The sequence below is a fragment of the Antechinus flavipes genome, chromosome 2 (genome assembly GCF_016432865.1).
Source record: "Antechinus flavipes isolate AdamAnt ecotype Samford, QLD, Australia chromosome 2, AdamAnt_v2, whole genome shotgun sequence".
Classification (NCBI taxonomy): domain Eukaryota; kingdom Metazoa; phylum Chordata; class Mammalia; order Dasyuromorphia; family Dasyuridae; genus Antechinus; species Antechinus flavipes.
This window is the reverse complement of record NC_067399.1, coordinates 317,362,462-317,387,958: the sequence shown is the minus strand read 5'-3', so window position 1 is coordinate 317,387,958 and position 25,497 is coordinate 317,362,462. Positions and strand designations below refer to the sequence as shown.

The following is a 25,497-nucleotide window of genomic DNA, read 5'->3' as shown; positions in this document are numbered from 1 at the left end:
CCCTGAGCAAGTCACTTAACCCCAATTGCCTAAGCAAAAAAAAAGAAGAAGAAAGAAAAAAGAAAAAGGAAAAAAAGAAAAAGGGAGTAAACCTTTTCATTAGTTAAATACTTTTGGTACATTGAACTTGGAGAATCACAGCAGCTACGTTAGCCTGACACAAAAGCTAGGCTGAAGTCCACATTGGGATAAGGGATAGTCATGTGCAGATGAGCGCTTAATAAATACTTTATTTAAAAAATGTGATGAATGACACAATGGTGACTAGGTACAAGTTTCATTCTCTAAGTGGTAACCTTCAAGGGTGTAATAGAAGTAGTAGGGTCAGGACATTAAGCCATAAAAGAAAAAAAAAGTGATATTCTTGGAGAAAGTTTGCCAGTGGTCACAGAGGGATTCATCTCTGAGAGGCAATAGAAAAACTCTTCTCTATTTTTGAAAGCTTAGATTGCTGACTATCTCTCATCTGGCAGAATGCTGTCTAGTTATCTTTAATCCTGTACCTTGGAATCTTCCCGTTTATCTGCTTAACCTATTAAACAGGAAGTAAATATGAGCTTAACAAGGCCACAATAGGACAATAATTACAAAATCCAAATCTTTTTAAAGACCATTTAGTCCAAATATGACTATATAAGTGTTCCAACAGATGACTATATAAATCTTCAACAAAGAATCACCTCGACTCCACTATGCAGATGGTATAATAGATAAAGCACTGAGCAACGAGGCTGTTTTAATTTGATCCTTACAAGTTTTATGACCCCTGTCACTTAACTTTTGTCTGCCTCAATTTCCTCAACTGTAAAATGAAAATCATAATAGCACCTACCTCATAACTTAGCACAGTGTCTGGCCCATTTCTGTTTTTTTTTTTTTTTTTTCTTTAGTTATTTTCAGTCATGTCTGACTCTTCTTGACCCCATTTAGAGTTTTCTTAGCAAAGATATTAGTGTAATTTGTTACTTCCTTCTCTAGATTATTTTACACATGAGGAAACTGAGGTAGCAGAGTAAAGTGATTTGTTTAGTCGCATATTAAATAAATGTCTGAGGTCAAATTTGAAAGCAGGATGATGATCATCATCTTTCTGACTCAGGCCCAGCACTCTCTGTGCTGCAATACCAAGCTGTCCTGCCTGGCACATGCTTGTTTCCTAGTTCTCCTTCCCTTTTCCTTACTGAAATACCTCCAGCTCATTACCTTTACATTTAAATTTCTGAAATTATGGAAAGTATTTACTGGCATTTATCCTTTAGGCCCACAATTAAATCATAGGAGTTAGATCAGCCCGGGGCAAGGGTGGGGACTGAGGGAGGTAGGAGGGAAAGAGGTGTATGGGGTGGTTCATAATAAGGAATCTAAAGACAGGTCAGCCTTAGCCTTTTGCCAATAGGCAGCTAATACTTTTATTGATTCACATCTGATAAGCAGGAGGATGCCTCTGTAGGGAGAAGGCTCTGAAGCCATGATAATGTATTCTCCTCTAGACCCACAGCAGTACAAAGAGCACAGATTTCAAGAGATGAGACCTGGATTTGTGTTCTGGCTCTGGCTCTGTTTATGTGGTCCTGGGCAAATCACCTTTGAGTGCCGGTTTCCTTTGTCTAAAATGGAAATCTAATTCTTGTACCATTCTGCCTCGTGAAAGTGTTGAGTATAGTGAAGTAGACTGAGGGCTAGACTTGGCATTAGACCACCATTAGGAGACCAGAGTTCAAGTAAGGTAGTCCAATCCAACAGAAATTTATTAAGTGCCTATATTGTACTGGGTCAGTTGACTAGAGTTAAGGATGAAAGACTAAGGGCTTGCTCTGTATTTTGCAATGAAACCTATTTCCTGCCCTTATGATTGGATTTTGGGATTGAGAGGTAGTGGAACCCCACCTGTTAAGGTTTTTTTGATTTTGACTTTTGTTTACTTCATGTTGCTCTTTTTTAATCTGACTTTACAGCCTATTTCATTAGTTCCTTTTCTTGATTTGGAATTATTCTTACTTGTAGTAATAATGTTGGGTTACCCCTTCTAGTAGCCACTCCATTGGTTTTTCTCTTTCTTTGCTGCTTTTAATCAAATGATGTAGTAGAGAGAGTGTGGGATTTGGGATCAGGATGACCAGGATTCAAATGCCACTTCGAAAACTTTAGCCATGTAACAATGGATGAGTCAGATAATTACATTTAGCCTCAGTTCCCTCTGCTGTAAGATAGGGATAAAAATAGTACCTACCTAAGAGTGTTGTGAGAATCAAATGAAATGTTTATAAGAGCATACAGTAAATCTTAAAGCACTTATACAAATATTAGCTAATATTATTTATTGTCTTTCTTTTTTTTTTTTTTTTTTTTTGGTCTCTATACACAGTAGGACAATTTGAAAAACTCCTGAATTGAACATATAGTTATGCCAGGTTGGTTTTCTATGAAAAGTGGTCTGCTTTTTGATTTGTATATTAGTCAGTGTGATGTAGAAAGTGGTCTTGGAGTCAGAAGACCTAGATTCAAGTCCTGTCTCCAATATCCATAGTCTATATACCTTTGATATCATCAGCCACCTTTCAATGCTTCAAGCACTTAAAAAATCAAACTTTTCAATTACAGATAAGTTGCTGATTTGCATGGTGGGGAGGAGGGGAATTTCTTTAGTGAAAGTTTCCCCTGCACCTAATGAAATCACAGGTCCAAACAAATCAAATGTTTACCCTAATTGATCTCCTGGGGAAGGGGTGGTGGTGATAACTATCCAAATTAAAGGTTTATTATGGCCTTGCTCCCCTAAAATTAAATAACTCAAAAAATCTCAAGCATCTACCAGTACACTTTTACTCTACTCAATCCGGTGTGTGTGTGTGTGTGTGTGTGTGTGTGTGTGTGTGTGTGTGTGTAAGTAAATGTGGTTCTTTCTGGATTTTCCTCTCCTGATAAAAGAGAACCAGGTACCATATTTATAGAGAACATTTATTAGAGGTGGGAGTGGTAGGAATGTAGGGGACCTAAGGACAGAAGAAATCAATTCATAGAAAGTCTTGAATACTAGATGGAGAAATTTACATTGGCCATAGTTTGAGTTTTCATTTTGGCTCTTCTTCAGAATATATTCTTGAATAATTCATTGATCTCTATGAAAACTCTTTTGCCTTCCAAAACAGAATGATAATAAAATCTGCTTCAGAGCTATGAGGGCCCACTTTGAGCACTATTTGGAAGAAAGAAGAATTTGGAATCCAGATTGGTATTGGGCATAGGTCTCTCCTCTTCTAGGGTAACTTCTTTGCATTTTCAACTTTCTCTTTAGTTTAAGCCAACATTGAAGATTGAAAACAATGCATTTTATTCCATAAACCTCAGGGTCAATGATTTATACTTCTATTATACATACTCTAGTCTGAAGAAGCCAGTTTCTCCTCTATCTCCTTTACTGTTGCTGTAGGCAAAACTGTCTTATCTATCATTTTACCCATTGGAGAAATCTAGAAAATTACATTTTTGCTATCTCAATGAAAAATCTTGAATCTAATAATTGAAATAATTGAAAAAATATATATATATAAAAAGATTTTCATGGGGACTAACAGTGATTATTTACTGTTGCTCCTGCTCTGCCAATTTTCTTCTTAGAAAATTCAAACTAAGCCAGACCTTCTCTAATTCCAAGAGAGTATTAGAGTTAAGAATTATTGGCTCATGTTTAAATATAGAGTGGGCTCTGTTAAGTCATGGACAGGATTTGTATTAAAATGTAACAGATTTGGGACAGATTGATCCAAACAGTCAATGCAATACATTTTTGGTGATGAAATATTCTTTCTACTGGAAAGTTAATTTCGTGGGATTACAGAATGCCAGACTCAGAGTTGCCAGGTATCTCAACTAATACAGTTCCTGAAGGCTTTGATTTCCTGAGGTAGTTCAGTCACATCTGACTCTTGCATTCCTCATTTGGAGTTTCCTCGGTAAAGATACTGTAGTGGTTTGCCATTTCTTCTCCAGCACATTTTAGAGATGAGGAAACTGAGGCAAACAGGATTAAATGACTTGCCCAACATCACCAAACTGGTGTTTGAGATCATATTTGAACTCAGGAAAATACATCTTCCCAATTTCACATCTAGCTCTCTATCCCCTGTACCAGGTAGTTGTCCATAACCTAAGGGAGCGCACTCTATATTTAAACATGAGTCAACCATTCTTAATGCTAATGCTCTCTTGGAATTAGAGAAAGCCTGTGCTGGTTTGAATTTCTAAGAAGAAAATTGGCAGAGCAGGAGCATAGTAATAATCCCTGCAAGTCCAGGTGAAAATCTTTTTCTTTTTTGAATAAATTTTTTTCAATTACAAGCATTTATCTTTTTTAATTCTACTTTTTCCCCACTCTAATGAGAAAAATATTGATAGTATTTTATTTTTCTAAATTTTTCTAAATACATACAAAGATAGTTTTCAAAATTTACCTTTGCAAAATCTTGTGTTCCAAATTTTTCTCCCCTTCCTTTCCTCTTCTCCCCTCTTCAAGAGAGCAAGCAACCCAATATAGGATAAACATGTGCAATTCTTCTAAACATATTTCCATATTTATCAAAATTATATCAAAAGAGAAAAAAATGAGAAAGTTAAAAAAAAACCCTCAAGTAAGCAACAAAAAGAAAAAGATGAAAATACTATGCTTTGATCCACATTCAGTTTTCATAGTTTTCTCTCTGGATATGGATGGCACTTTCCAAATCAAGTCTTTTGTAATTTCCTCGAATCACCACCTTATTGTTTAAAAGAGCCATTTCCATCAGAGTTGATCTTCACAATCTTATTACTGTGTACGATATTCTCTTGGTTTTGCTCACTTCACTTAGTGTCAGTTCATGTAAGTTTTTCCAAGCTGTTCTAAAATCAACCTGCTCATCATTTTTTTTTTTTTGACTGAGGCAATTGGGGTTAAATGACTTGCCCAGGGTCACATAGCTAGGAAGTATTAAGTGTTTGAGATCAGATTTGAACTCAGGTCCTCCTGATTTCAGGACCAGTGCTCTATCCACTGCGCCATCTAAGTGCTCCCTTATCATTTCTTGTAGAAAAATAATCTTTCATAATATTCATATACTGATTTATTCATCCATTCCCCACCTGATGGGCAGCCACTCAATTTCCAACTCCAGTTTCTTGCCACTGCAAACATTTTTGTAGATGTGGGTCCTTTTCCCTTTTTCATGATCTCTTAGGGATACAGATCCTGTAGACACATTGCTAGATCAAAGGTTATGCATAACAAATAATTGAACAAGCAAAGAAAAACAAATTTCCTAGATTGGCCATGTCCCAGGAGAATAACTGAAATCCTATGTTTAGCCTGTCCCTAACCATAAGCCTAAATATGAGAGAAAGGGGTTATGCTTCACATAATGTCCCTACACTGAGCACAGGGTTCAAGGATGTGGAGATGGAGTGAGAGGTTGTCCCTTGACAACCTAAGTTATTAAGGATCTTCTTGTTTTTATTTGGGCTTGTCCTCCAAACCATAGGTCAAATAATTGGGTTCTTCTTGATAGTATTATTGGAGAGAAATACTATGAACATTAACCAGCCTGCACAACTAAATCTCTAAGGATTCAGGGGAATCACGGGAGAGATGATTGTCAGGTGCTTTTGGAGTGAAAGTTGGTCTAGTAATTGACATTAAGCCTTCATATTTTTGTTTTCTAAATATAGCCAGTCACCCTCTGATAGACAGATAATGAATTAAAATTCAGAGACAGACACACTTCCAGACAGGTAAGGATAAAATAAGATAATATTTTTAAAGTGCTTAGCACAGTTCCTGGAATATATCAGATCATTATTAAGTACTAATTTCCCATCCCTTCCTCTCCAGTTTTTTCTTCTTTCCTTTCTTTCCAATGAATAGAATTTACAGGGAAATAAACTGATTCAAAGTGAAATGATCAGAACCAGGAGATCATTGTATGCAGTAACAGCAATACTGTGATGATTTTGATTGCTTACCTTCTCAGTGGGTAGGTGGGTAGGTGGAGGCTGAAAGGAGGGAGAGAGTACAGATAGGGACCACAAAGTATTTGATCACAACTTTATTACATTTGTACATAACCAAATTTTTAAAAACACTACAACAGAAGTTCATAGTTTGTTATACAATCATTTTTGTTCTTTGTATGTTGAAATTTTTGTGTTCATTGATAATTGTTAAGTTCACAATGAAAAAGTCACAATTCAAAGGAAAAAATAAACACTAGAACAGTGTCTAGAAAATAACAGGTATTTAATAAGTGCTTAAGGGCAGTTAGTCATTTTCTTGAGTTCAAATCCAGTCTCAGAAATTTGCTAGCTGTGTGACCTTAGGAAAGTTACTTAACCCAGTTTACTTCAGTTTCCTCAACTTATATGATAAGAAGCCACTGGAATTTATTGAATAGGGGGTAAAATCCAGCTATCTTGTTAATAGCATATATTATATTACTAGACCCAAGATCTATTGACTCCTAGTAAATTACATTGAATCTCTTGACTTTTTATATATTATACTGGCTGGTCACTTTCTTATTTGCAGTTTGTCCCAGATGGAAGCAGGTGGAGAAGGGGCTGAAAGTTGAGTATGGAGGAAAGACTTGCTGTCTGAATAACTCAGGTCAGGCAAGATGATGTTCCTCAATCCAATTGACAGCTTTGGATATTGGAGTTCCAAGAAAACAATTAGCTGCATCTAGAAATAACATTTTTGACACTTTTAAACAAAACTTTTTTTTTTAATAACATTTTATTGACAGAACCCATGCCAGGGTAATTTTTTACAGCATTATCCCTTGCACTCACTTCTGTTCCGATTTTTCCCCTTCCTTCTTCCACCCCCTCTCCCAGATGGCAAGCAGTCCTTTACATGTTGAATAGGTTACAGTATATCCTAGATACAATATATGTGTGCAGAACCGAACAGTTCTCTTGTTGCACAGGGAGAATTGGATTCAGAAGGTAAAAATAACCCGGGAAGAAAAACAAAAATGCAAATAGTTTACATTCATTTCCCAGTGTTCTTTCTTTGGGTGTAGCTGCTTCTGTCCATCCTTGATCAATTGAAACTGAATTAGCTCTTTATCGAAGAGATCTACTTCCATCAGAATACATCCTCAAACAGTATCGTTATTGAGGTATATAATGATCTCCGGGTTCTGCTCATTTCACTTAGCATCAGTTCATGTAAGTCTCACCAGTCCTCTCTGTATTCATCCTGCTGGTCATTTCTTACAAAACAATAATATTCCATTAGATTCATATACCACAATTTACTCAACCATTCTCCAATTGATGGACATCCATTCATTTCCCAGTTTCTAGCCACTACAAACAGGGCTGCCACAAACATTTTGGCACATACAGGTCCCTTTCCCTTCTTTAGTATCTCTTTGGGGTATAAGCCCAGTAGAAACACTGCTGGATCAAAGGGTATGCACAGTTTGATAACTTTTTGAGCATAGTTCCAAATTGCTTTCCAGAATGTTTGGATGTTAAACAAAACTTTGAAGGGATTTCTTGGAGTCCTGAACAACTCTTATTACACATAAAGATGACAGAAACCACAAGACAATAAATTTGGAGCTAGAAGGGACCTTAGAATTCATCTAACTCCTTCATTTTGCAAATGAAGTCATTGGGGACAAGAGAGGTTAGATAATTTACCTCTGATCACACAGGAATGGCAGAATTTGCACCCAGGGTTTCTGACTGCAACTGAAGCATACTCTGCACACTATATATTGTCTCTTGTGAGTGGGGGAGTAAAGAGAGTGCCATGGAAGGGAAAGTGGTAGGAAAGCTCATTGTATAGTGATCTGAAGGACTCTGGAAAGAATGTCACTAATTTAAAGAAGAAAGTGGATGAAAGGGCAGCTGGGATATAACAACTGAAAGTGGGGAGTATTGTTGGTTCCCATTCTTAAGAGAACTATAGCATTAAAAAAAAGCATAAAAAATATAAAATTTTAAAAAATAGCATACATTCCCTGGTTAGTATTAAGAAGACTGAAACCAAGTGCTCTAAGATGCTGGTAAAGATTTTTGTCTTTAGTAACCATACAAATATTTCTTTGGGAAAACCAGTGAGGTAGATCAAAATAGATGCATTAGTTCATTTCTCATTTCTAAAGCTCTGCTCTCTTTAGAGAGACTTCCTTCACAACCTCGATGTGATGTAGGTAGATTATTATCATCCCCATCTTATACTGAAGGATCCTGAGGCTCATCTAAGCTAGAGTCCTAACTTCCCAGGCCAGTGCTCTCCAGGGATTTCAGGAACCAAGGAAATGGCAATGGAGTTTCTCGCCTCCTTTATCTATAACTACTGCAAAGATAGCATGTGACCTAATACTTCTCCACTCTTCTACAGGTTTGAATACTGGTTCTTTCTATGCCCTATCAACGTTACTGAATCGCATGGTGACCCTCAACTACCCAGTAAGATATTTGCTCAAGGATGTGTGTGGGTAGTTCATAGGCAACCTAGCATGTTTTCCAAGTTCTTCTGTGACTTAGTTTCTCTATAGTGTACAGTGAATTCTGGGGATGGGGACTTAAGTGTTGGTATATGAGAAATATCTCTTCTGAAAAAGCTGGGATGCAGCTGCCGTACAGATCTGTTGCTGGAACAACATGAAAACAGAGAAATCTGCTTCTTGCCTCAGCTTAGTAGACAAACTGGCGACTTCTCTGAGAAGCTGGTTTTCTAATGGAGGAGATTACTTATTTTTGTATCTTTAGTTTCACAGTCCTTTGATCTATATGTTGTTCCTGGTCACTCCCAGATCTGAGTGTGCATGTGTGTGTGTGTGTGTGTATGTGTGTCCCAGGGTGAAGAAATAAATGCTGGCAGAATTGGTCTGACCATCATCTTCTCAGGAATGGTTGGGGCTATGATCTCAGGCATCTGGCTGGATAAAACTAAAGCATACAAGTAAGTCTCTTTTATTCTTAAATCATTTCATTAATGAGTACTCTACTCTGGGACCAAGAGGAAAGAGGGGTATGTAGGCAGTGAAAGAAAAAGTCAGAGGGAAACTTTCCTTCTTGCTTCCTGAGGCAGCTGCATTTAAGGGGAAGAGGTAGAAAAAGAGAAGTCAGGGTTTTGGGGGGAGGGGCCAATAATTGAAATTTATTTCACATTTTTCTGGCCTATGTTCTCAGAGGAGGTGTTTGGGGCTGTGTACCAAAGGAACATAGATTTGAACCTGGAAAAACCTTAGAGAACATTATTAGCAGACTAGTTAAGGCTCAGAGTTAAACAATCTGCCCAAGGTTATTATACTGTTAGTACAACAGGAAGCTAACAGTAAGTAACAGAAACAGGATTTGAATTCAGGTTCTCTGACTTGAGAGGTTCTTAACCATTTTTGTGTCATAAACTGTTTTGGCTTCTGTTGAACCTCTTTTCAGAATGTTTTTTCAATGCATAACATATATAGAAGTACAAAGGCAATCAACTACAGCTAGCAAAATATTAAAATAAAGAATTGTATATAACACACACACACATATATACATATGCTATATATTATAGATATATCACTAATACATATATACCTTTGTATATATATATATATATATATATGTTATATATATATGTGTATAGCTACATATAAAAATATAACATATATAGCTAGCAAGGTTTTTTTTTAAGGTCATGTACTCCAGGTTTTAATCCCTAACCTAGAGGGTATGAACCTCCTCAGTTTTTCCTTGCTTTTGAATCTCCCCACAGTGCCAGACAGTAATAGCTACATATAGTATGCTCTTCAGTGTACATTGCCTGACAGAGCCAATGATAGATTGAAACTCCTCAGGAAGCCATCAGGGTTCTCCTACAAAGGGATGCAAAGAGCAAGCAGGCTGAGGACTCCAATGGTTCCTGCCCTCTGTAGGTTATGAACAGTGACAGAATCATGAACTAATAGCTGTGTACTGCTGGTCAGATGAGATAATTTGGTGGTCTAGTGGATGGAGTGCTGGATTTTGGGTCAGAAAGACCAAAGTTCAGATTTGACTTCAAATAGCAGATGAGTTTCTTTTCTTGTGTCTGACTTGGTTATAAAATGGGAAAAAATAGTCCCCACTTTACAAGAATGTTTTAAGGATAAAACAATATCTGTAAGGCAGTTACATAGAAGATAAATTATTTTTTCCGACTCCCCTCTTCCTTTTCTGCTTTAAAAGGAGGGACTGGTGAAAATGGATTGCTTGTGATGAAACTTGGCAGGAGACCCTGACATCTCTTTCTTGGTGCATCAAAGGGAGGTCCATGAGGGCAGTGGACACTAGCTACTCCAATAGTAGACTATTGAAGGTTCCTCTTTCCAGGGTTTACTGTGGTGAGACTAGGAAGAAAATGAAATCTTTGGGCCTCAGCAGTGCCCCCAAGCCATTTGATTTTGACAGCCAAATGATTACACTAATTATACATACCTGCATACATATTAACAAACATACAAATGCGTATGTTTTTCGACTGCACTTGTAATTATATTAGTATAGTCAGTACCCTTAACAAGCATTTGTGAGTGCTTATTATGGTAGATGCTATGCCTGTTGAGTTAGTTTTTCCAAGGTGCCAGAGTTGTCAGTTATGATTCTGCTCACATCTGCTTCTTGTCCTTCTTTCTCCCACCTTGAGTAAGAAATTTAGCATAGGGAATTTCTTGATGGAAAAGTAAAACAAAACAAAACAATCTAGATCAGCACTGCTCTTTAATTTAGAAATGTCTGGGACACTGGGAGATGAAGTCATTTGCAAGAAGGGCAGCCCTGTGGTAGGAAGTGTTCATACTGTGTGGTCTATGACATGCCCCCTGGTTTTTATATTTAGTGCTTCCCCTCAGAGAAGGTTTGGCCTTGGAGCTGAAGACTGTATTATGCTGGTTTGTCTCACTCCAATTCATACTTGGTCTCCTGTCCTCCACCTCTAAACTTCCCCTGTCACCCTCTTTCCTAATGTTCCCACCCTGGAGCATTCCCTTATCACCTTCACCTGGACTAGTGTAGTAACCTTCTCAGTCTGTCCACAGTAGATTGAGTTATCTGGGGATACATAGATACATTTTCTAGTTAGGGTACTACAATCTCCTGGTTTTTCTACCTCGAAGATCTCTCCTCAATTTCCTTTGCTGGATCTTCATCCCAGTTACCTCCATTACTCATGGTTGTCTTTGTCCTCTGGTCTCTTCTCTTTTTTCTCTATACTCTCTCATCTGATGTTCATATCATCAAGGGTACAAAGGTGCAGATGATTTTCAACAGTTGTACAGGACTTGGTACATGGAGTCTAAAAATGCTTGTTAACTGACTGCCTGATTGAACTTGTGGGAGTGGTGAGAAGAGTGGTCCCACTGTGCTATTTATACATCCACAGCTATTTTTTAAAATGAAAATGTTAGTAGGCAGGGATTGCAGGAATGGAGGAGGAAGAAGGCTGTTCATTCCCAGCTGCTTCTGACTGTTCCGTGGACTCTATTTCGACGGTCACAATGCTTACAGCAACCAAGAGCTCCTTTGAGATCTGTCAAGGCAAGCTTTTTGCATCAACTGTCACTTTAATTGGAATCAATAGGAGCTGTGTCCCATAATGCTCTTGGGTATTTCTGAACTTCTGGATAAGTGTTACAGAGATCCAGGTGTTTTTCACTGATGGAGCACCGGAAGTGTTCTGGGAAAGAGATGAGAACATTTGGAGGAGAACTGAGGCTTGCCAATGACATCAGGAAAAGTTTTCCTGTTATGAAAAGAAATAAGGTTGGAAAAAGAAGGAGAAGAAATAGGTGTGAGCAGAATCATAACTGACAACTGTGGCATGTTGGGAAAAACAGCATTAAATGTATCCTCAAATCAACTTTCTTATCATGATATGAAAATAACACAAGAATTGAACTTAATTAGGTAGAGTGAAGAAATAGTTACTAGAGTGGCTTAATAGGTGCAGTCCCTGAGTGGGCAGTGATCTCAGGATGTGTATATCAAATGAGATATTTGTAAAGTGCCTGACACAGTGTTTGGCACATAGTAGGGACAATTAAAGTGCTAGTTGTTTTGCTGTTGTTGTTGTTATCTAGTCCAACCCAGATGACTGAGAATCCAAGTCTAGGAGGCTTGGCCAAGCAAAAAGAAGGGGGAATGGCACCCAGGATTTTCAAGGCTGGGAAGAGATTGCTTATCCTAGAAAGGATTGTTCTTGTTCTTGTTTGTCCTTCATTCTGGAAGACCTTGACTTCAGGGAGGTCTTCACCATGACTTGTAAGTGATTTGGGTTTAAGGGAGGGAGAGCTGTGCAAGGTCACTTGTCTCACTATCCCATCAAAGCCATCTGGGTCCAGTGGCCAGATAGAGAGATATCAGGATGACTGGAGATGGCCCAGAATGCAATGGGTACTTGGCCTTTTTAAGCTAAGGTCTTCAACAGGTCTCAGTTTGACTGAGGCTGCACACATTTCAGTGATTAAAGCTAAGTAGCAATTGAGGCAAAGAATCTCCTTTTTTACCTAGTCCAAAAAAATCTAAATAATTAATTGGATAGTTAAACAAATAAACAAATAAATAAATAATTCTGCTTTATCCTAGCAAGGAAGAATAAACTAAATAAATGAGTGGGACATGAGGGTGAACTCATTTTTTCTTTAAGGGAGAAAGGGAATGAATAGGTTATACTTTGCTTTCTCTGCAGCCTTGTCAGAATCTGAATGTTTCCTCTGATTCATCGGTTTGAGATCGCATTCTCTTCATCTCTCTCTGTTACGGTAAAGGAATAGTTAAGTCAAATAAATTAGCATTTTTTTTAAAGCACTATGTCCCAGATACTGTGCTAAAAATACAAAGAGCAGCAAAAGGAAAGGCAGCCCTTGTCATCAGGAAGTTCACACTATAGTGGGGAAAGACAATGTAGTTTGGGCCATATTAAAGAAAGAATGTTCAGAGAATTAGAGATGGAGCCTGGAGAAGAAGAAAGAAGTGAATATGGCTGGTCTGGCTATTTTCCTTAACATGGAGTTTGAGCTGGAGCATCAGGGTCATTTAAATTCTCATGGACTCGGCCATGTTAGAAGCAGGTAGGTGGTTCAATGGATAGAGTGCTGGGGACCTCAGATACTTACTAGCTGTATGACCCTGAGCAAGTCACTTAACTTGTTTGCCTCAGTTCCTTATTTGTAAAATGGAGATGATGATAATTCTACCTCTCAAGGTATTGTGAAGATAAATGAGATAAAATGCTTAAAGTAAAGTAAATTGCTTAGCACAATAAATACCTGGTCCATAGTAACTACTACATAAATATAGCTATTATCTATATTATTCTCTTTACTTTTCCTACTTTCACAGTAGGAGATCCATCTGACCTATTAAAGACCTTCTTTACTTCCTCTAGAGTGGAAGTTTTCTAGTCTGAAAAACACCTGGATCTCTATAACACTTATCCAGAAGTTCAGAAATACCCAAGAGCATTATGGGACACAGCTCCTGTTGATTCCAATTAAAGTGACAATTGATGCAAAAAGCTTGCCTTGACAGATCTCAAAGGAGCTCTTGGTTGCTGTAATTGGACTGTGCATAAATAAGTCCTTATTCTTGGCACTTGACCAGTTCTTCTCATCATATCAATTAATTAATATACCTTTTACTTCTATTTTGCTTTGAGTTCTTCATTAGTTAAATGTTATTATAGCCTGCTTCAACTCACCATGAAGTTCTGCTTTACCTTCTGAGTAGGACTTATTCTTAAGTCTTTGGAGGCAGTTGGAATAAATGAGTTAAAAAAAAATAGACAAATTTAATGCTTGTATTGTCTAAATTTCACATACTAAAGTGATTGAAAAGTGATTGATCCCAAATCCTCTGTCCTGAGAGTCATTGTGCTTTTTCACTTTACTACACATTCTCCTATGACATCTGAGTATGACTCTGGTATTTTTTTCCCTTGAGATATAGATGAGGGGAAAGGTGGTAGAGGAAGAGATGATTGTTACAGGGATTGTATCCTGTTTCTTTGGTTTGGGGGGTTAGAAAAGTAAACCTTTTGAACTGCTGGCTAGACTGCTTGAAAGAAGAAAACCAGATTAAGTAAAACAAACTGTAGTTTTCTGAAACTTTGCAAATATCTAACTGGAAGTGGCCCCAGATAACAGAAAGGAAAAAATTGTCACATAGTATTTGCATGTGGTTTCTGATCAAAATCAAGAAAATAGAGGCAAAATTGTCATAATCATAGGATATGATACTAGAAAAGACCTTAGAAAAGATTAGTTCAACTCTCTAATTTTTTCAACCAGGAAGTTGATTCCCACAGAACTTATGCAATTTGCCCAGAATTGAAAACCTGAGATTTGACCCCGAGTCCTCTGTCCTGGGAGTCATTGTGTTTTTTACTTTACTACAGTCTCCTATGATATCCTTGCTTCTGTAATAACCATGCTTGTTGCTGTCATTTAATTATGGTCCCTGGGATTGGTTGTGCTAGGGTATAGAATGATTTCTGGCTGTGGAATTGGAAATGTCTTTGCTACTTTTATGCAGGACAGCACAGTGTTGGATTGTAATAGGAGCCAGTTCTGGTTCTGTCATCTCTTAGTCAAATGTCATTATTTATTTGGCTTAACTACTTGGTCTTAGTTTCCTCATTTGTAAAAGTGGAATAATGGTTATCTGCCTTTTGTATTTAATAGGATTTTTGTGAGATTCAGATGAAATAATTTACATGAAAGTATTCTGTAAATTGTAAGGCATGGTTATCCTATTAAATATTATTAGTGATACTGAGAGACTGCATAATGTAGTAAACAGGAGGCTAGTTTGGAATTAAGAAAATCAGAATTCAAGTCCCATCTCTGACAAATACTAGTGAAGTGAAGTCAATGAAATTGACTTTTAGTAGAACTCATTTCTGATGGAACTTCTTTTTTAGTGGAGTGATGCCATTTCTCTTTCATTATCTCTAGGCAATTTTTTAAGATTGTAAATTAGTGCTGAATTATCAATCAGAATTAGTGAAGGAAGTTTCCAAGCCATAAGCTATTCATATTGTTGAAATACAGGTTCAAAGTCCCCTACTCTGCTTTTCCTATTTTGGAGAAATTTTTATTGTTAAATCATTTTCAATCATGTCCAACATTTTGTAGTGCCATTTGGGGTTTTCTTGGCAAAGATACTGAAGTGGTTTGTTATTTCCTTCTCTAGCTCATTTTACAGAGGGAAAAACTGAGGTAAAAAAGAATTTTAAGTGGCACAATTGCCCAGGATCGCAGCTAGGAAGTATATAAGGCTAGATTTGATCTTGGGGAAATGAATTTTTCTGATCCCAGGCCTAACACTGTGCTACTAGCAGACTAGTTACTTATAATGGATAAAAATCCCACTAGTTAAAAGTGGGCTGCCTCTGGAAATCTGGCTAGTAATCCCTTAATCTTATTCCTGCAACCAATGAAATTTGGACCTGAAATCAGGAACATCTGAATTCAAATCCAATCTTATAGATACAGTTATTTTATATATATACTTACCATCTGTGTGACTCTGGTAAATATTAAACTTTTACCTGCCTCAATGTTCTCATTTGTAAAATGGGAATAATAATAGCAACAATACCCAGGGTTATGGTGAAGATCATATAAGATAATAATTGTAAAGCACTTCCAAATCTTTTTTTTTAAGACAGTTCTTCCTCTCATTTGTCTTTTTAGAAAGATGTTGATACTCCCTCACCTAGGGATTAGGTTACATTCTCACCTAGAATGTAGGGCTACAGATTGTTTTTTTTTATTTTTTTGGATAAGAAAATGGGAAGGTCTTCATGTACAGAAGCAGCTCTTCTCTCCTTAGTTACTATGTTATTTGCCACTATGAGGACAGAAACCCTTGAGCTAGGAACTAGGCTTGTCAAATATGCTTCATAAGGAACATGTTTGATCAATTTTCAACAAGAAGCATGTGGGGGACTTTCTGCTGACTCTCTTGCCTCTTGTTTCCAGACAGACAACACTGGTGGTTTATTCCATGACCCTAGTGGGCATGGTAGCATATACTATGACCCTGAACCTTGGACATCTCTGGATTGTGTTCCTTACAGCAGGCATCCTGGGGTAAGTTGCAGCTAATATACGCACCTGGTAATGTCCACTTACCCTTCAATAAATTAACATAATTTAGTTCCTTTCTATCTTCTCCAATCTATAATATGGACCAAGTGATCTACATGAAGACTTTTAAAAATAGGCCTTTTGTTCTGCTTGAATGGGAAGTACAAGTCAAGGGTTCCTGGGTCTACAGGTCTCTGTCACTTCATTGGGATAAAGTAAATTTCAGGATCCCTCCTTTTCAGAGTTCTCCTTGGTGCCTTATACCGGCACCATGCTAAGAAATGGAACCGCTTTCATTTGAATTGTCTTAGGAATATTCTTCAGATCATCTAGCAGGATAAGATACCAGACACTGAGGTCCTTTCTTGAACTAAACTACTAAGCATTCAAACTCTACTGCAGAGAGTGAAACTCCACTGGGCTGGCTAATTGTTCAAAGGCTAAATTTATACTTGCCAAAAAGACTATTTTATGGAGAACTCACTCAGAGCAAGTGCTCATACTTGCAAATGATACAAGGACATTCTTCAAGATCTGTCTTAAAAACTTTAGAATTGACTGTATGACATGGTAGAAACTGGCACAGAACTATACAACATTTTATGTCTTCATCAGAGGTAGTGCTGTGCTTATGAGCAAAGCAAAATTAAATTAGCTTGGAAGAAACATGAGATGCGCAAAGTTAGAGAATCCAACCCAAATGTTCACAGGGACTATTTGTGTCCAACCTGTGGCAGAGCATTCCGAGCTTGTACCGGTCTGATCAGCCGTAATCAGACATCCTATAATTCAACTGTAACATAATGATGTCATTTTGGTCCTCTTCGAAAATGAAGGCACTTTTCAAGAGTATTAATCCATATTTATATGCTATATATAGAAATCTCTCATAATATTTTACAGAAATCACTCCTGAGAAATAATAGAAAACACTATCTTATGGGGTCTCTGGTCATCCTTTGCCCTTTCACTCCTTCTCTGTTCTGTTCTATAGGACATTAGTGCCTAATATTGTTGTCTTGTTTGTCCTTCGTTCTTGAAGAGGACCCATGACCTTAGGGAGGTGATGCTATAACATACAAGTGAATTGGTTTGAAGTGAGGGAGAGCTCTGCAAGGTCACCTGCCTCACTTTCCCCTCAGAGCCAACTGGGTCCAATGACCAGATATAGATCAGAACGACTAGATGCAGTGGGAGACCTTGGTCTTTTTAAACTACAGTTTTCAGTAAGTCTCAGTTTGACCAAGGCTGCAGCCATTCAGTGACTAGATCTTTGAGAGTCCTAGTCCAATCCCTCTTATTTAAAGATGAAGAAACTAAGGCAGAGGAATTAAGTGACTTGCTGGGTTACACAGGTGCCAGAGCTCACTTTCAAGCTCACTTTTTATAGGTCTTCTCTTTAAGGTTATCTTGTCTATTTTGTATGTATCTTATAGATATAATTATCGAGGTAGCATATAGATACTGTTATGTATCTTGTTTATCTGCGTGTGTGATCTGGGAGGATCTGGTGTGAAGGCCTACTGAGGCCTTTTCAGGGCAGCTCATCCACCTTTGGTGCCCCCATGATTTATCTTGACTCCAAGAAGCTGTCCAGAAGCCACACCCTGGTTTTTACCAGGGCCGATGGGCTAAACAGTGAAGTGACAGTGAATGAGGGGGATGTCTACCCCAAGCATGTGAAGACCTCTCCTGGTGGAATGGCAGATGAGAACAGTTTGTCTCAGTGGCTGTGAAGGTGGGTGAAGCAGGTGCTGGGAAAGGCTCAGAGCTTAGTCAGACATCAGATTCTCCAAGATCACGCACCGCATCTTGGGACGTTGCCAGTTGTCTCGATATTTTTCTTGTCAGTGAACTCTGATGAATCTGAAAGAGAGAATGAGACTGACAGCTTTGTGGCTTAAATCCAATTCATGCACAAGTCTGGATGGACATCAGGATGTGACATCATTGATCCTCTTCAAAAACAAAGAGCAAATAACAGTATTTCGGGCATCTAGTTGTGCTAGTGAGCCATTCCTGGGGGAGACGGCAGGTCAGTAGGGATTGGAAAGAGGAAACATCCTGAGGTTCTCAGATGGAGTTGTCAGTCTGCTGCTATCTTGCTGTGCCATAGAAGTCACTGGAGAGCTCAGGCATTGTATATGCTTTCTAGTCTCTGTCACAGTGATGTATTTCCCACAGTGACCAAAATGTATTACAGCTGATGAGCTCAACAACTCCTGGTAAAAACAGTCTCTCAGTTAAGGCGCTAAGCCAAGTATTCTCAATTTTTTTTTTGGGGGGGGATATCATGGATCCCTTTAGCAATCTGATAATATCCATGGATCCCCTTCTCAGAATAAAATGTATTAAAAATGTTGAAGGGATTGTTCACTTTCTGTTAAAGTTTGGTGAAAATTATTTTTTCCAATCCAAATTCTTGGATTCCTCAAAGTTTCTGGATGCAGCTCTGGCTAGGTATACTAGGTATTCTGCCATTCACTTTCTATAAACATTGACTTGATCCTGGGTTTATTCAGAATTTCTCCTTGAATCCTATAGGAATGTATTTGAAGCCAGTTCCTTATTCTCTTTCTGTTTTATCATTAGGGATTTGGTCTCCTACATTCCATAGGGATGGCCTGATGCCAGTAAGGACCTGGCTATTGGAGTGAGAAAGATATAACAGAGAAAGCAGTGTGCTTTTTGGGCAAGAAGTAGAAGAAAGGAGTGGGAAGGGAGAGGAAGTGGAAAGAATTCTGTGTACTTGTCACTCCTACCTCATCCCTTTATCTTAGAAGCTATTCCTGTGACATTGTCTTTAGGTTGTTCATGACTGGGTACCTCCCCCTGGGGTATGAATTTGCTGTGGAACTGACATACCCAGAATCAGAAGGAATGTCCTCAGGCCTCCTTAATGTATCTGCTCAGGTATGTCCCATTCTCCATCTTCTTGGTTGGCTATGATTGAAACCATCTACAGACAAATGACTTTCAGATGTGATCAAATTGGTTGGATGGCTGGATTTTGTTATTTTTTGGTTGTTTTATGGTTTGTTTCCCTACCCCATCCCTCAATCTTCTAATTTTTCTGCACCTCCAGATATTTGGGATCATTTTCACTAGTAGCCAGGGCCAGATCATCGAGCACTTTGGAACACTGGCTGGGAATGTCTTTCTGTGTATCTTCCTTGCCTTTGGAACTCTCATAACGAGTAAGTCGTTGCTGTTCAGTCATTTTTTTCAATTGTAGCTGACTCTTCATGACCCCATTTGGGGTTTTCTTGGCAAAGATACGAGATTGGTTTTGCTATTTCCTTCACTGGCTTATTTTTTATAGATGAAGAAACTGAGGCAAAAAGTGTTAAATGACTTGTCCAGGATCACACAGCTAGAAAATATCAGAACCTAGGTTTGAACTCAAATCTTCCTGACTCCAGGTCTAGAGTTCTATCCACTATATGTCTTTATCACCTTAGGAACTCTCATAACTAGCATTATACATTTAACCAAATGCTCAGGCCTTCCAGTTCTTTGGCATGATAGTAGAGGGAAAGGCTACCAGCTAATTGAGATCACTAGAAGGTGTATAAAGCAGCTAATCAAATCTGGGTGAAGAATGCACAATATGGAGAAAATTACCTCCTTTTTATCAAGTTCAGTGCGTTGGAAGCTCACCAAGTATATTGTTGATGTTTAAGCTTCCTCTTCAGGAGTTTGGGGGCCATGATAATAGGAATTTATATTAAGCTTAGAGATTGCAAAGTGCAACAACACTTAGGTTATATCATAGTGTAACAGGATTTCATATGATCCTCATTTGAACTCTTTGAGGTAAGCATTACAGATATCACCTGCATCTTAGAGATGAGAGAATGCATAAGCTAATAGATTTAGAGTTAGGGAGGGATCTTCGAGAGCCCAACCCACTTTCGCTTTACCGATGAGAAAGCTAAGGCTTAATGGAGTTAAATTACTTATGCTTAGGATCACACAGATAATGTCTAAAACAGGATTTGTACCCAAACTTTTCTAACTTGAGAACTCAGAGATTAAATGACTTCCCCATAGTTAAAAAGTTAGTGACATGGATGAAATTAGGCCTGCAATATCCTTTGACTCAAAGTTCAGTAATCTTTCCATTTTCATATTGCCATTATTTGTGGAGAAAATGACTTCTGTACTTGTCTGTGATAATTTGCCCACTTAATAATTTTTCATATCTCTTCTTCTCTATGCTCAGTGTTCATTAAGGCAGATCTCCGGAGGCAAAAAGCAAATGCGTTACCCAACACTGTGAGTATGTGGATCTCTATATATCATGGTTAGTCCTGATTCCTGGGTTCTTAATCCAGGAACCAGATAGGATCTAGGCAATAAGAAAAAAATCAGGGCATCTTGAACTATAAAAATGAATGATTTTGCTTGTCTTTTGAAAGAGAATGATTTAAAAGGCTAGAAACAGAACAGTACAGACACTGTCAATCAATTGCCAGATGCTTAATTGGAAAGTACTTTTTCTTCTCTAGATGTTCTCCCCTGGACCTTTCTTTGATTCCTTTTCCTATAGGGATGAATGGTAATTTTTTTTTTCCTCAGGCTGTAACCCCACTCACTCCCAAATGATATGTGGTTATTGTTACAAAATCTGCTAAGAAGGCCCTAGTGTCAAGGCCTTCTTACTAGCTGGTGTGTAAAAGCAAGATCTTGGTTTGTACCATTGTCAAGCCTGAAACCAGGACTCCCCTACTATTTGGTAGCATTTAGGGTGTACTGCTTGGGCTGATACATGGATGATATGGAGAAAGATTGGCTATGACTAAAAGAGATAGGTAGGAGTGGAATTGACAGGGATCTATTGAATCCTTAAAGAGACATCTTAGTAAAGCAAACAGCAGATTGGAGGTAGGGGTGAAAATAAACTTATTATATATTTGATTTAGAACAGGAAATTATGCCCATTTCTTATATTCAGTTGGAACCAAATTAAGAAAGGATATAATATAATGTCTAGGACAATAAAAAGGAAGTTGTTTCTCAGTGTTCTAAAGACAAGTATTAGAATGAGTAGGCTCCTCTTGGCCTGCAGTGATGCAGTGGATAGATCATTAAGCCTAGAATCAGGATGATCTGAGTGCAAATTAATCCTCATACATTTACTAGCTATTTGGCCCAGTCCCGTCACTTCACCTGTTTGCCTTAGTTTCCTCATCTGTAAAATAGGAATAGTAGTAACATCTACCTCCCTGAAATTTGTGAGGATCAAATGAGATACTGTCAAGTACAAAACATAAAGCATTATATAAATGCTGTCATCATCATGATAATTATTATTTTATCTTACTTCTATTAGAGGAGAGCAAGTGGTAGCAGGAAGGAAAGAGAAGTAGTGCCCTCAGATATTATTATTACCAGTCTAATCCAATGTTTCTTAAATGTTTAGGGTTCCTAAATGTAAATATTTAGGAAAATACATTTTTTTAAAAATGAGATAGTCATTGATCTGAAGGAGTATACATTTGATGGGAATGGGGACAACATGGAGCCTATTCCAGTAGAGAAAGATGAAAAGAGGGAAGGAGAAGAAGGATAAGGCAGGAGGTAGGGAAAGAGAAAAGGAGAATGGGAGAGAGGGAGAAAGGCAAGACAAAGAAGAGAGGGAAAGAGGGACAGAGAGAAAGAGTGAGTGATGTAATGCCTATGTATCTTTGTTACAAAAGCATCCTTTGGGACACTGGATTCAACTAGGTCCTTTCATTCCCTTTGTAGAGCTGTAGAGCTGCTATATGCTCACTTTTTCAATGCACTCTTGCTTGATGTCATAACCATATTCCACATGCTATTTTTTTTTGTTCTTATAGAAAACCTCAGATGAGCAGCCCCATCAGGACAAAAATCCAAATCCCTCAGAAAACTTCTGAGAGGAGGAATCACAGGAATATGCAGGAGGCTGAATTGCAGTGTCCTGCCTTCATCCCATTTTGTTTGCCAGCAAGAGGTTCTCCACTGAGGACTTGAGAGGAAAGGATCTATTCCTTCTAGAAGTCCCTTTCCAAGGACTGGGAAGATGTGGTCAGAATTACTTTTTCCTTTTCTTGCCTTGAATTAATGGAGATGGTGCTGATAAAGGCCAGTGGAGCAATCTGCAGCCCAAACCTCAACTTTGGATCTTTGCCTCTTCCTTCTTAACCCTCATTTTTCAATGGACGAGACCTGTGTAATCACTCTGGGAAGGAAGTTCCTAAGACATTAACTTTCCTTTAGTGACTTTTTTGACCTCTGGATGAAGCACTTTGCAAGGACTAGCTGTTACTTTAAGGAAAACAAAACACAATCCAAAAATTCCTGGGCTGACCAAAGCTGACTACTGTGTAGACATTGGGAGAAAAGAGCAGGTGGCAGAGGCAAAGACACTTGGAACTAAGTTCAGACTGTTTAATATTGGAATCTTTTTCCAAACTTCTTCAGAGCTGGTCAAATTAAATACTCTAGGATACTTCTTTTGTTATCATGGAGAATAATTTGGAAGGCTAAGAACTTTATGGCAGTGAGTGCTAAATAAATCATTTATCCCCATGCAGAAAACTACATTTGAAAATCTTGGCTGTTTGATTTTTTTATTGGGAAAAAATTTTTTTCAGAGAAGCATCTGTGCAAATAACTTATGATGACTTCCAACTTTACATGCAGAAAGAGCTCATTAATTGTGCAGTTCAGTCCTGAGCCAAAAGGTCCCTGCCCTAACAGAAGATGATAATAGTAATCTTTTGTTGTTGTTCCATACACAGTTTCCAGTTATTCTAAGAAATTCAGAACATCTTCTGAGTGGATAGGAGGAAGCGGAGGTAGAAGTGGCCTTTTGGACAGGCCCCTTTTCTGGCATCCAATATTCAGTACTCCCCCTTTCCTTTGCCCTGATTTAGCAACAGTATTCATCAAACATTTACAATTTAAAGCTTCTCCTTTTAAATCACCGCAGGCCAAAATCTTATCAGACCATCTCCATGACTCCCCTCTTGGGCTATGGAGGTTTTCTCCTGAGAATGAAGGATTTGAGAAAACCCTTGCTATTGCAAAGTTCTTTCATCTCAGCCTGTTTAATACAGGATAGCCTGCAGGAAAGTCTTGGACCAATACCCTGAGAAGTGATTGTGCATGTGTGGAATATGTTTATGTATATGGGAAAACTTGTGAAGATGCAGTTTGGGAACTTTTGGGAGAGAAGTGGATGAGTGCTGGTGAAAGATGATTAGGGATAATGTTAAATTGTACATAGCAAAAGATATGTGTGTATGTAGATATATACATACATATATGTGTGTATATATCTATATCTACTCCCTTCAGTTTAATAGTTATTCCCCTTAGTTTAACAAAATACTTACTGAATGCTGCCGTATTTTACAATGAAATAATATATGTTTAATAATTGTAAAAAAAAATATGACTTACCAAGTAAACTGCCTTGACTTTTTTTTTTCTAATTTTTTGGGGGGCAAAGCAATTGGGGTTAAGTGATTTGCCCAGCATCACACAGCTAGTGTCAGGTTCCTCTGACTTTAGGGTTGGTGCTCTATCCACTGCACCATCTAGCTGTCCCTTAACTTTTGATGGCAAAAGAGGAATGACTTTTGGGAGAAATGTTCTATTCAGATGCCACTCATGGTAAATGGGTAAACCCTGGTTTCTGCAATGCTTTGCTAACAGAGTGCAAAATCTAATCAATCTCACCAATTTATCAGAGCTTTCTTTGATAATGGATTATATACATTGTCTGAGGCCAAGCTTAACTAAGTTCATAGTTACATCTCTAGAAGGCTGACTGCCAGGTGAGTTTTTAAACTGTCAACTCATGAAAAATAGGATTTCTATGTGTAGTAGTAGAAGTTATAATATCAATATTGTCAATGAAATTACAAGTCTCTCAAAGTGTTAGTCCTGGAGAATGACAGCATACATATCTGAGAACAATAACCAAGGTGAAATTGTGGCATAAATTTGGAGGTGGAAGGGCCAAAAGAAATGGTCGATAAATATTTATTAAGTACCTAACTAGAGTGCAGACATTCTGTTAAGTGCTGGGGTACAAAAAAAAAAAAAAAAAAAAGCAAGACACAATCCTTGCTCTAAAGAAACTCAGCTAATGGGAGGGAGAACACACAACCTTATATAGACAAACTAAATATAGGATAAATTGGAGCTAATTAACAGAGGGAAGGCTCTCTGCATTTAGATAGGAATAGAAGTCCTATAATCCACAAGAGACCCTACTAGCAGAAGGCCTAATCCCAGCACTCATGTTGGGACGCAATGGAACACTGGTAAGTCTTGAATGATTAAGTTGGTTTGCCCTAATGCAACAAAGATACAACAGCACTTAGATTCTCCTTTGGCTTTCTCATCTCCATGGGGAATTGCATCTGGTCAGCAGAGAAGTGAATGGTGACTCAGGGTCTTCAGAAATCTGTCAACTTTGAAAGATAGAAATCTGCTATCTGCCCACTAGGGTGGGACTTTTTATGACAAGCTACATCAGTGGAAGTAGAGGGCAATCAAGTTCCAAGGCCAGATTCTTTTAGGGAAAACTAACATCACCTATTGTAGAGAAACAGGGAACCATGATCCTATTACAGTCCCTATCCCTGCTTATATAAAGGGTTGTGCTTCATTTTTCAAACAATGCTAGTTTATGAATATGACCTATTTGTGCTAATGCTATAGGGTTTGGCATCTCTTTGCAGAATCCATTGCTTTTTAGTGTTCTGCCTCAAAAAGGGCATATGGTATTTTCACCAAAAGCACAATATAGCTAAAAATCAAGTTGGTCAGGCTATTGTTGCTATTTACTAACATTTCAAAGCTCCCATTATTTGATTTGATTTTTTATTTTTTTCATTATTTGAAATTATTAAGCCATCATTGAAATTTTTTTCTATCTTTGCTTACTGTTCTACATTCTAGATCATGTTATAGAAGATAGTTAAATTATCCTGCTGTCACTAGTCCTCTGCAAGTCTTTTCTGGAAAGCTGTTATAAAAAGTGTCACTTGTGTGATGAAAGAATATTTTAGCATATGATTAATATTAACTTTATCCTTTATGGAAAGCCTATATTGCATTTCTACTTTTCATCATTCCTACAGCTGGATTAGGAAGGACAAGAGACTGTAAGGACATACATATGTCAAGGCCTCAATTACTTACATATTTGACATGAGAGCTTGAACAGCATTTTTCTCTAGAAATTACTTTTGTTAACTCGTCCATTAAAAATGCTGGACAGAATCGGGAGACAATGGGTCACATTCTGTTTCTGACAACTTTGTGATCATGGGCAATTTAAACTCTCCAAGTGTCAGTTTCTTAATTAGTAATAATAGAGCCAAGAGCTACAGTATCCTTACAAGGT

General features: G+C 37.9%; 1 protein-coding gene across 1 annotated transcript in view; it reads left to right on the top strand.

Annotated features, from left to right (window-relative positions):
• FLVCR2 (FLVCR heme transporter 2) overlaps nt 1–23,553 on the top strand; it is a 74,977-nt gene extending 51,424 nt beyond the window's left edge. Inside the window, exons 4-10 of the mRNA XM_051977573.1 lie at nt 8,387–8,454; nt 8,847–8,950; nt 15,999–16,109; nt 18,914–19,019; nt 19,192–19,303; nt 20,332–20,384; nt 21,950–23,553. Of these exons, the coding sequence (XP_051833533.1) occupies nt 8,387–8,454; nt 8,847–8,950; nt 15,999–16,109; nt 18,914–19,019; nt 19,192–19,303; nt 20,332–20,384; nt 21,950–22,009 (614 nt within the window). The 3' untranslated portion in view covers nt 22,010–23,553. The remainder of the gene's footprint in view (nt 1–8,386; nt 8,455–8,846; nt 8,951–15,998; nt 16,110–18,913; nt 19,020–19,191; nt 19,304–20,331; nt 20,385–21,949) is intronic.
• Nucleotides 23,554–25,497: the final 1,944 nt, after the last annotated feature.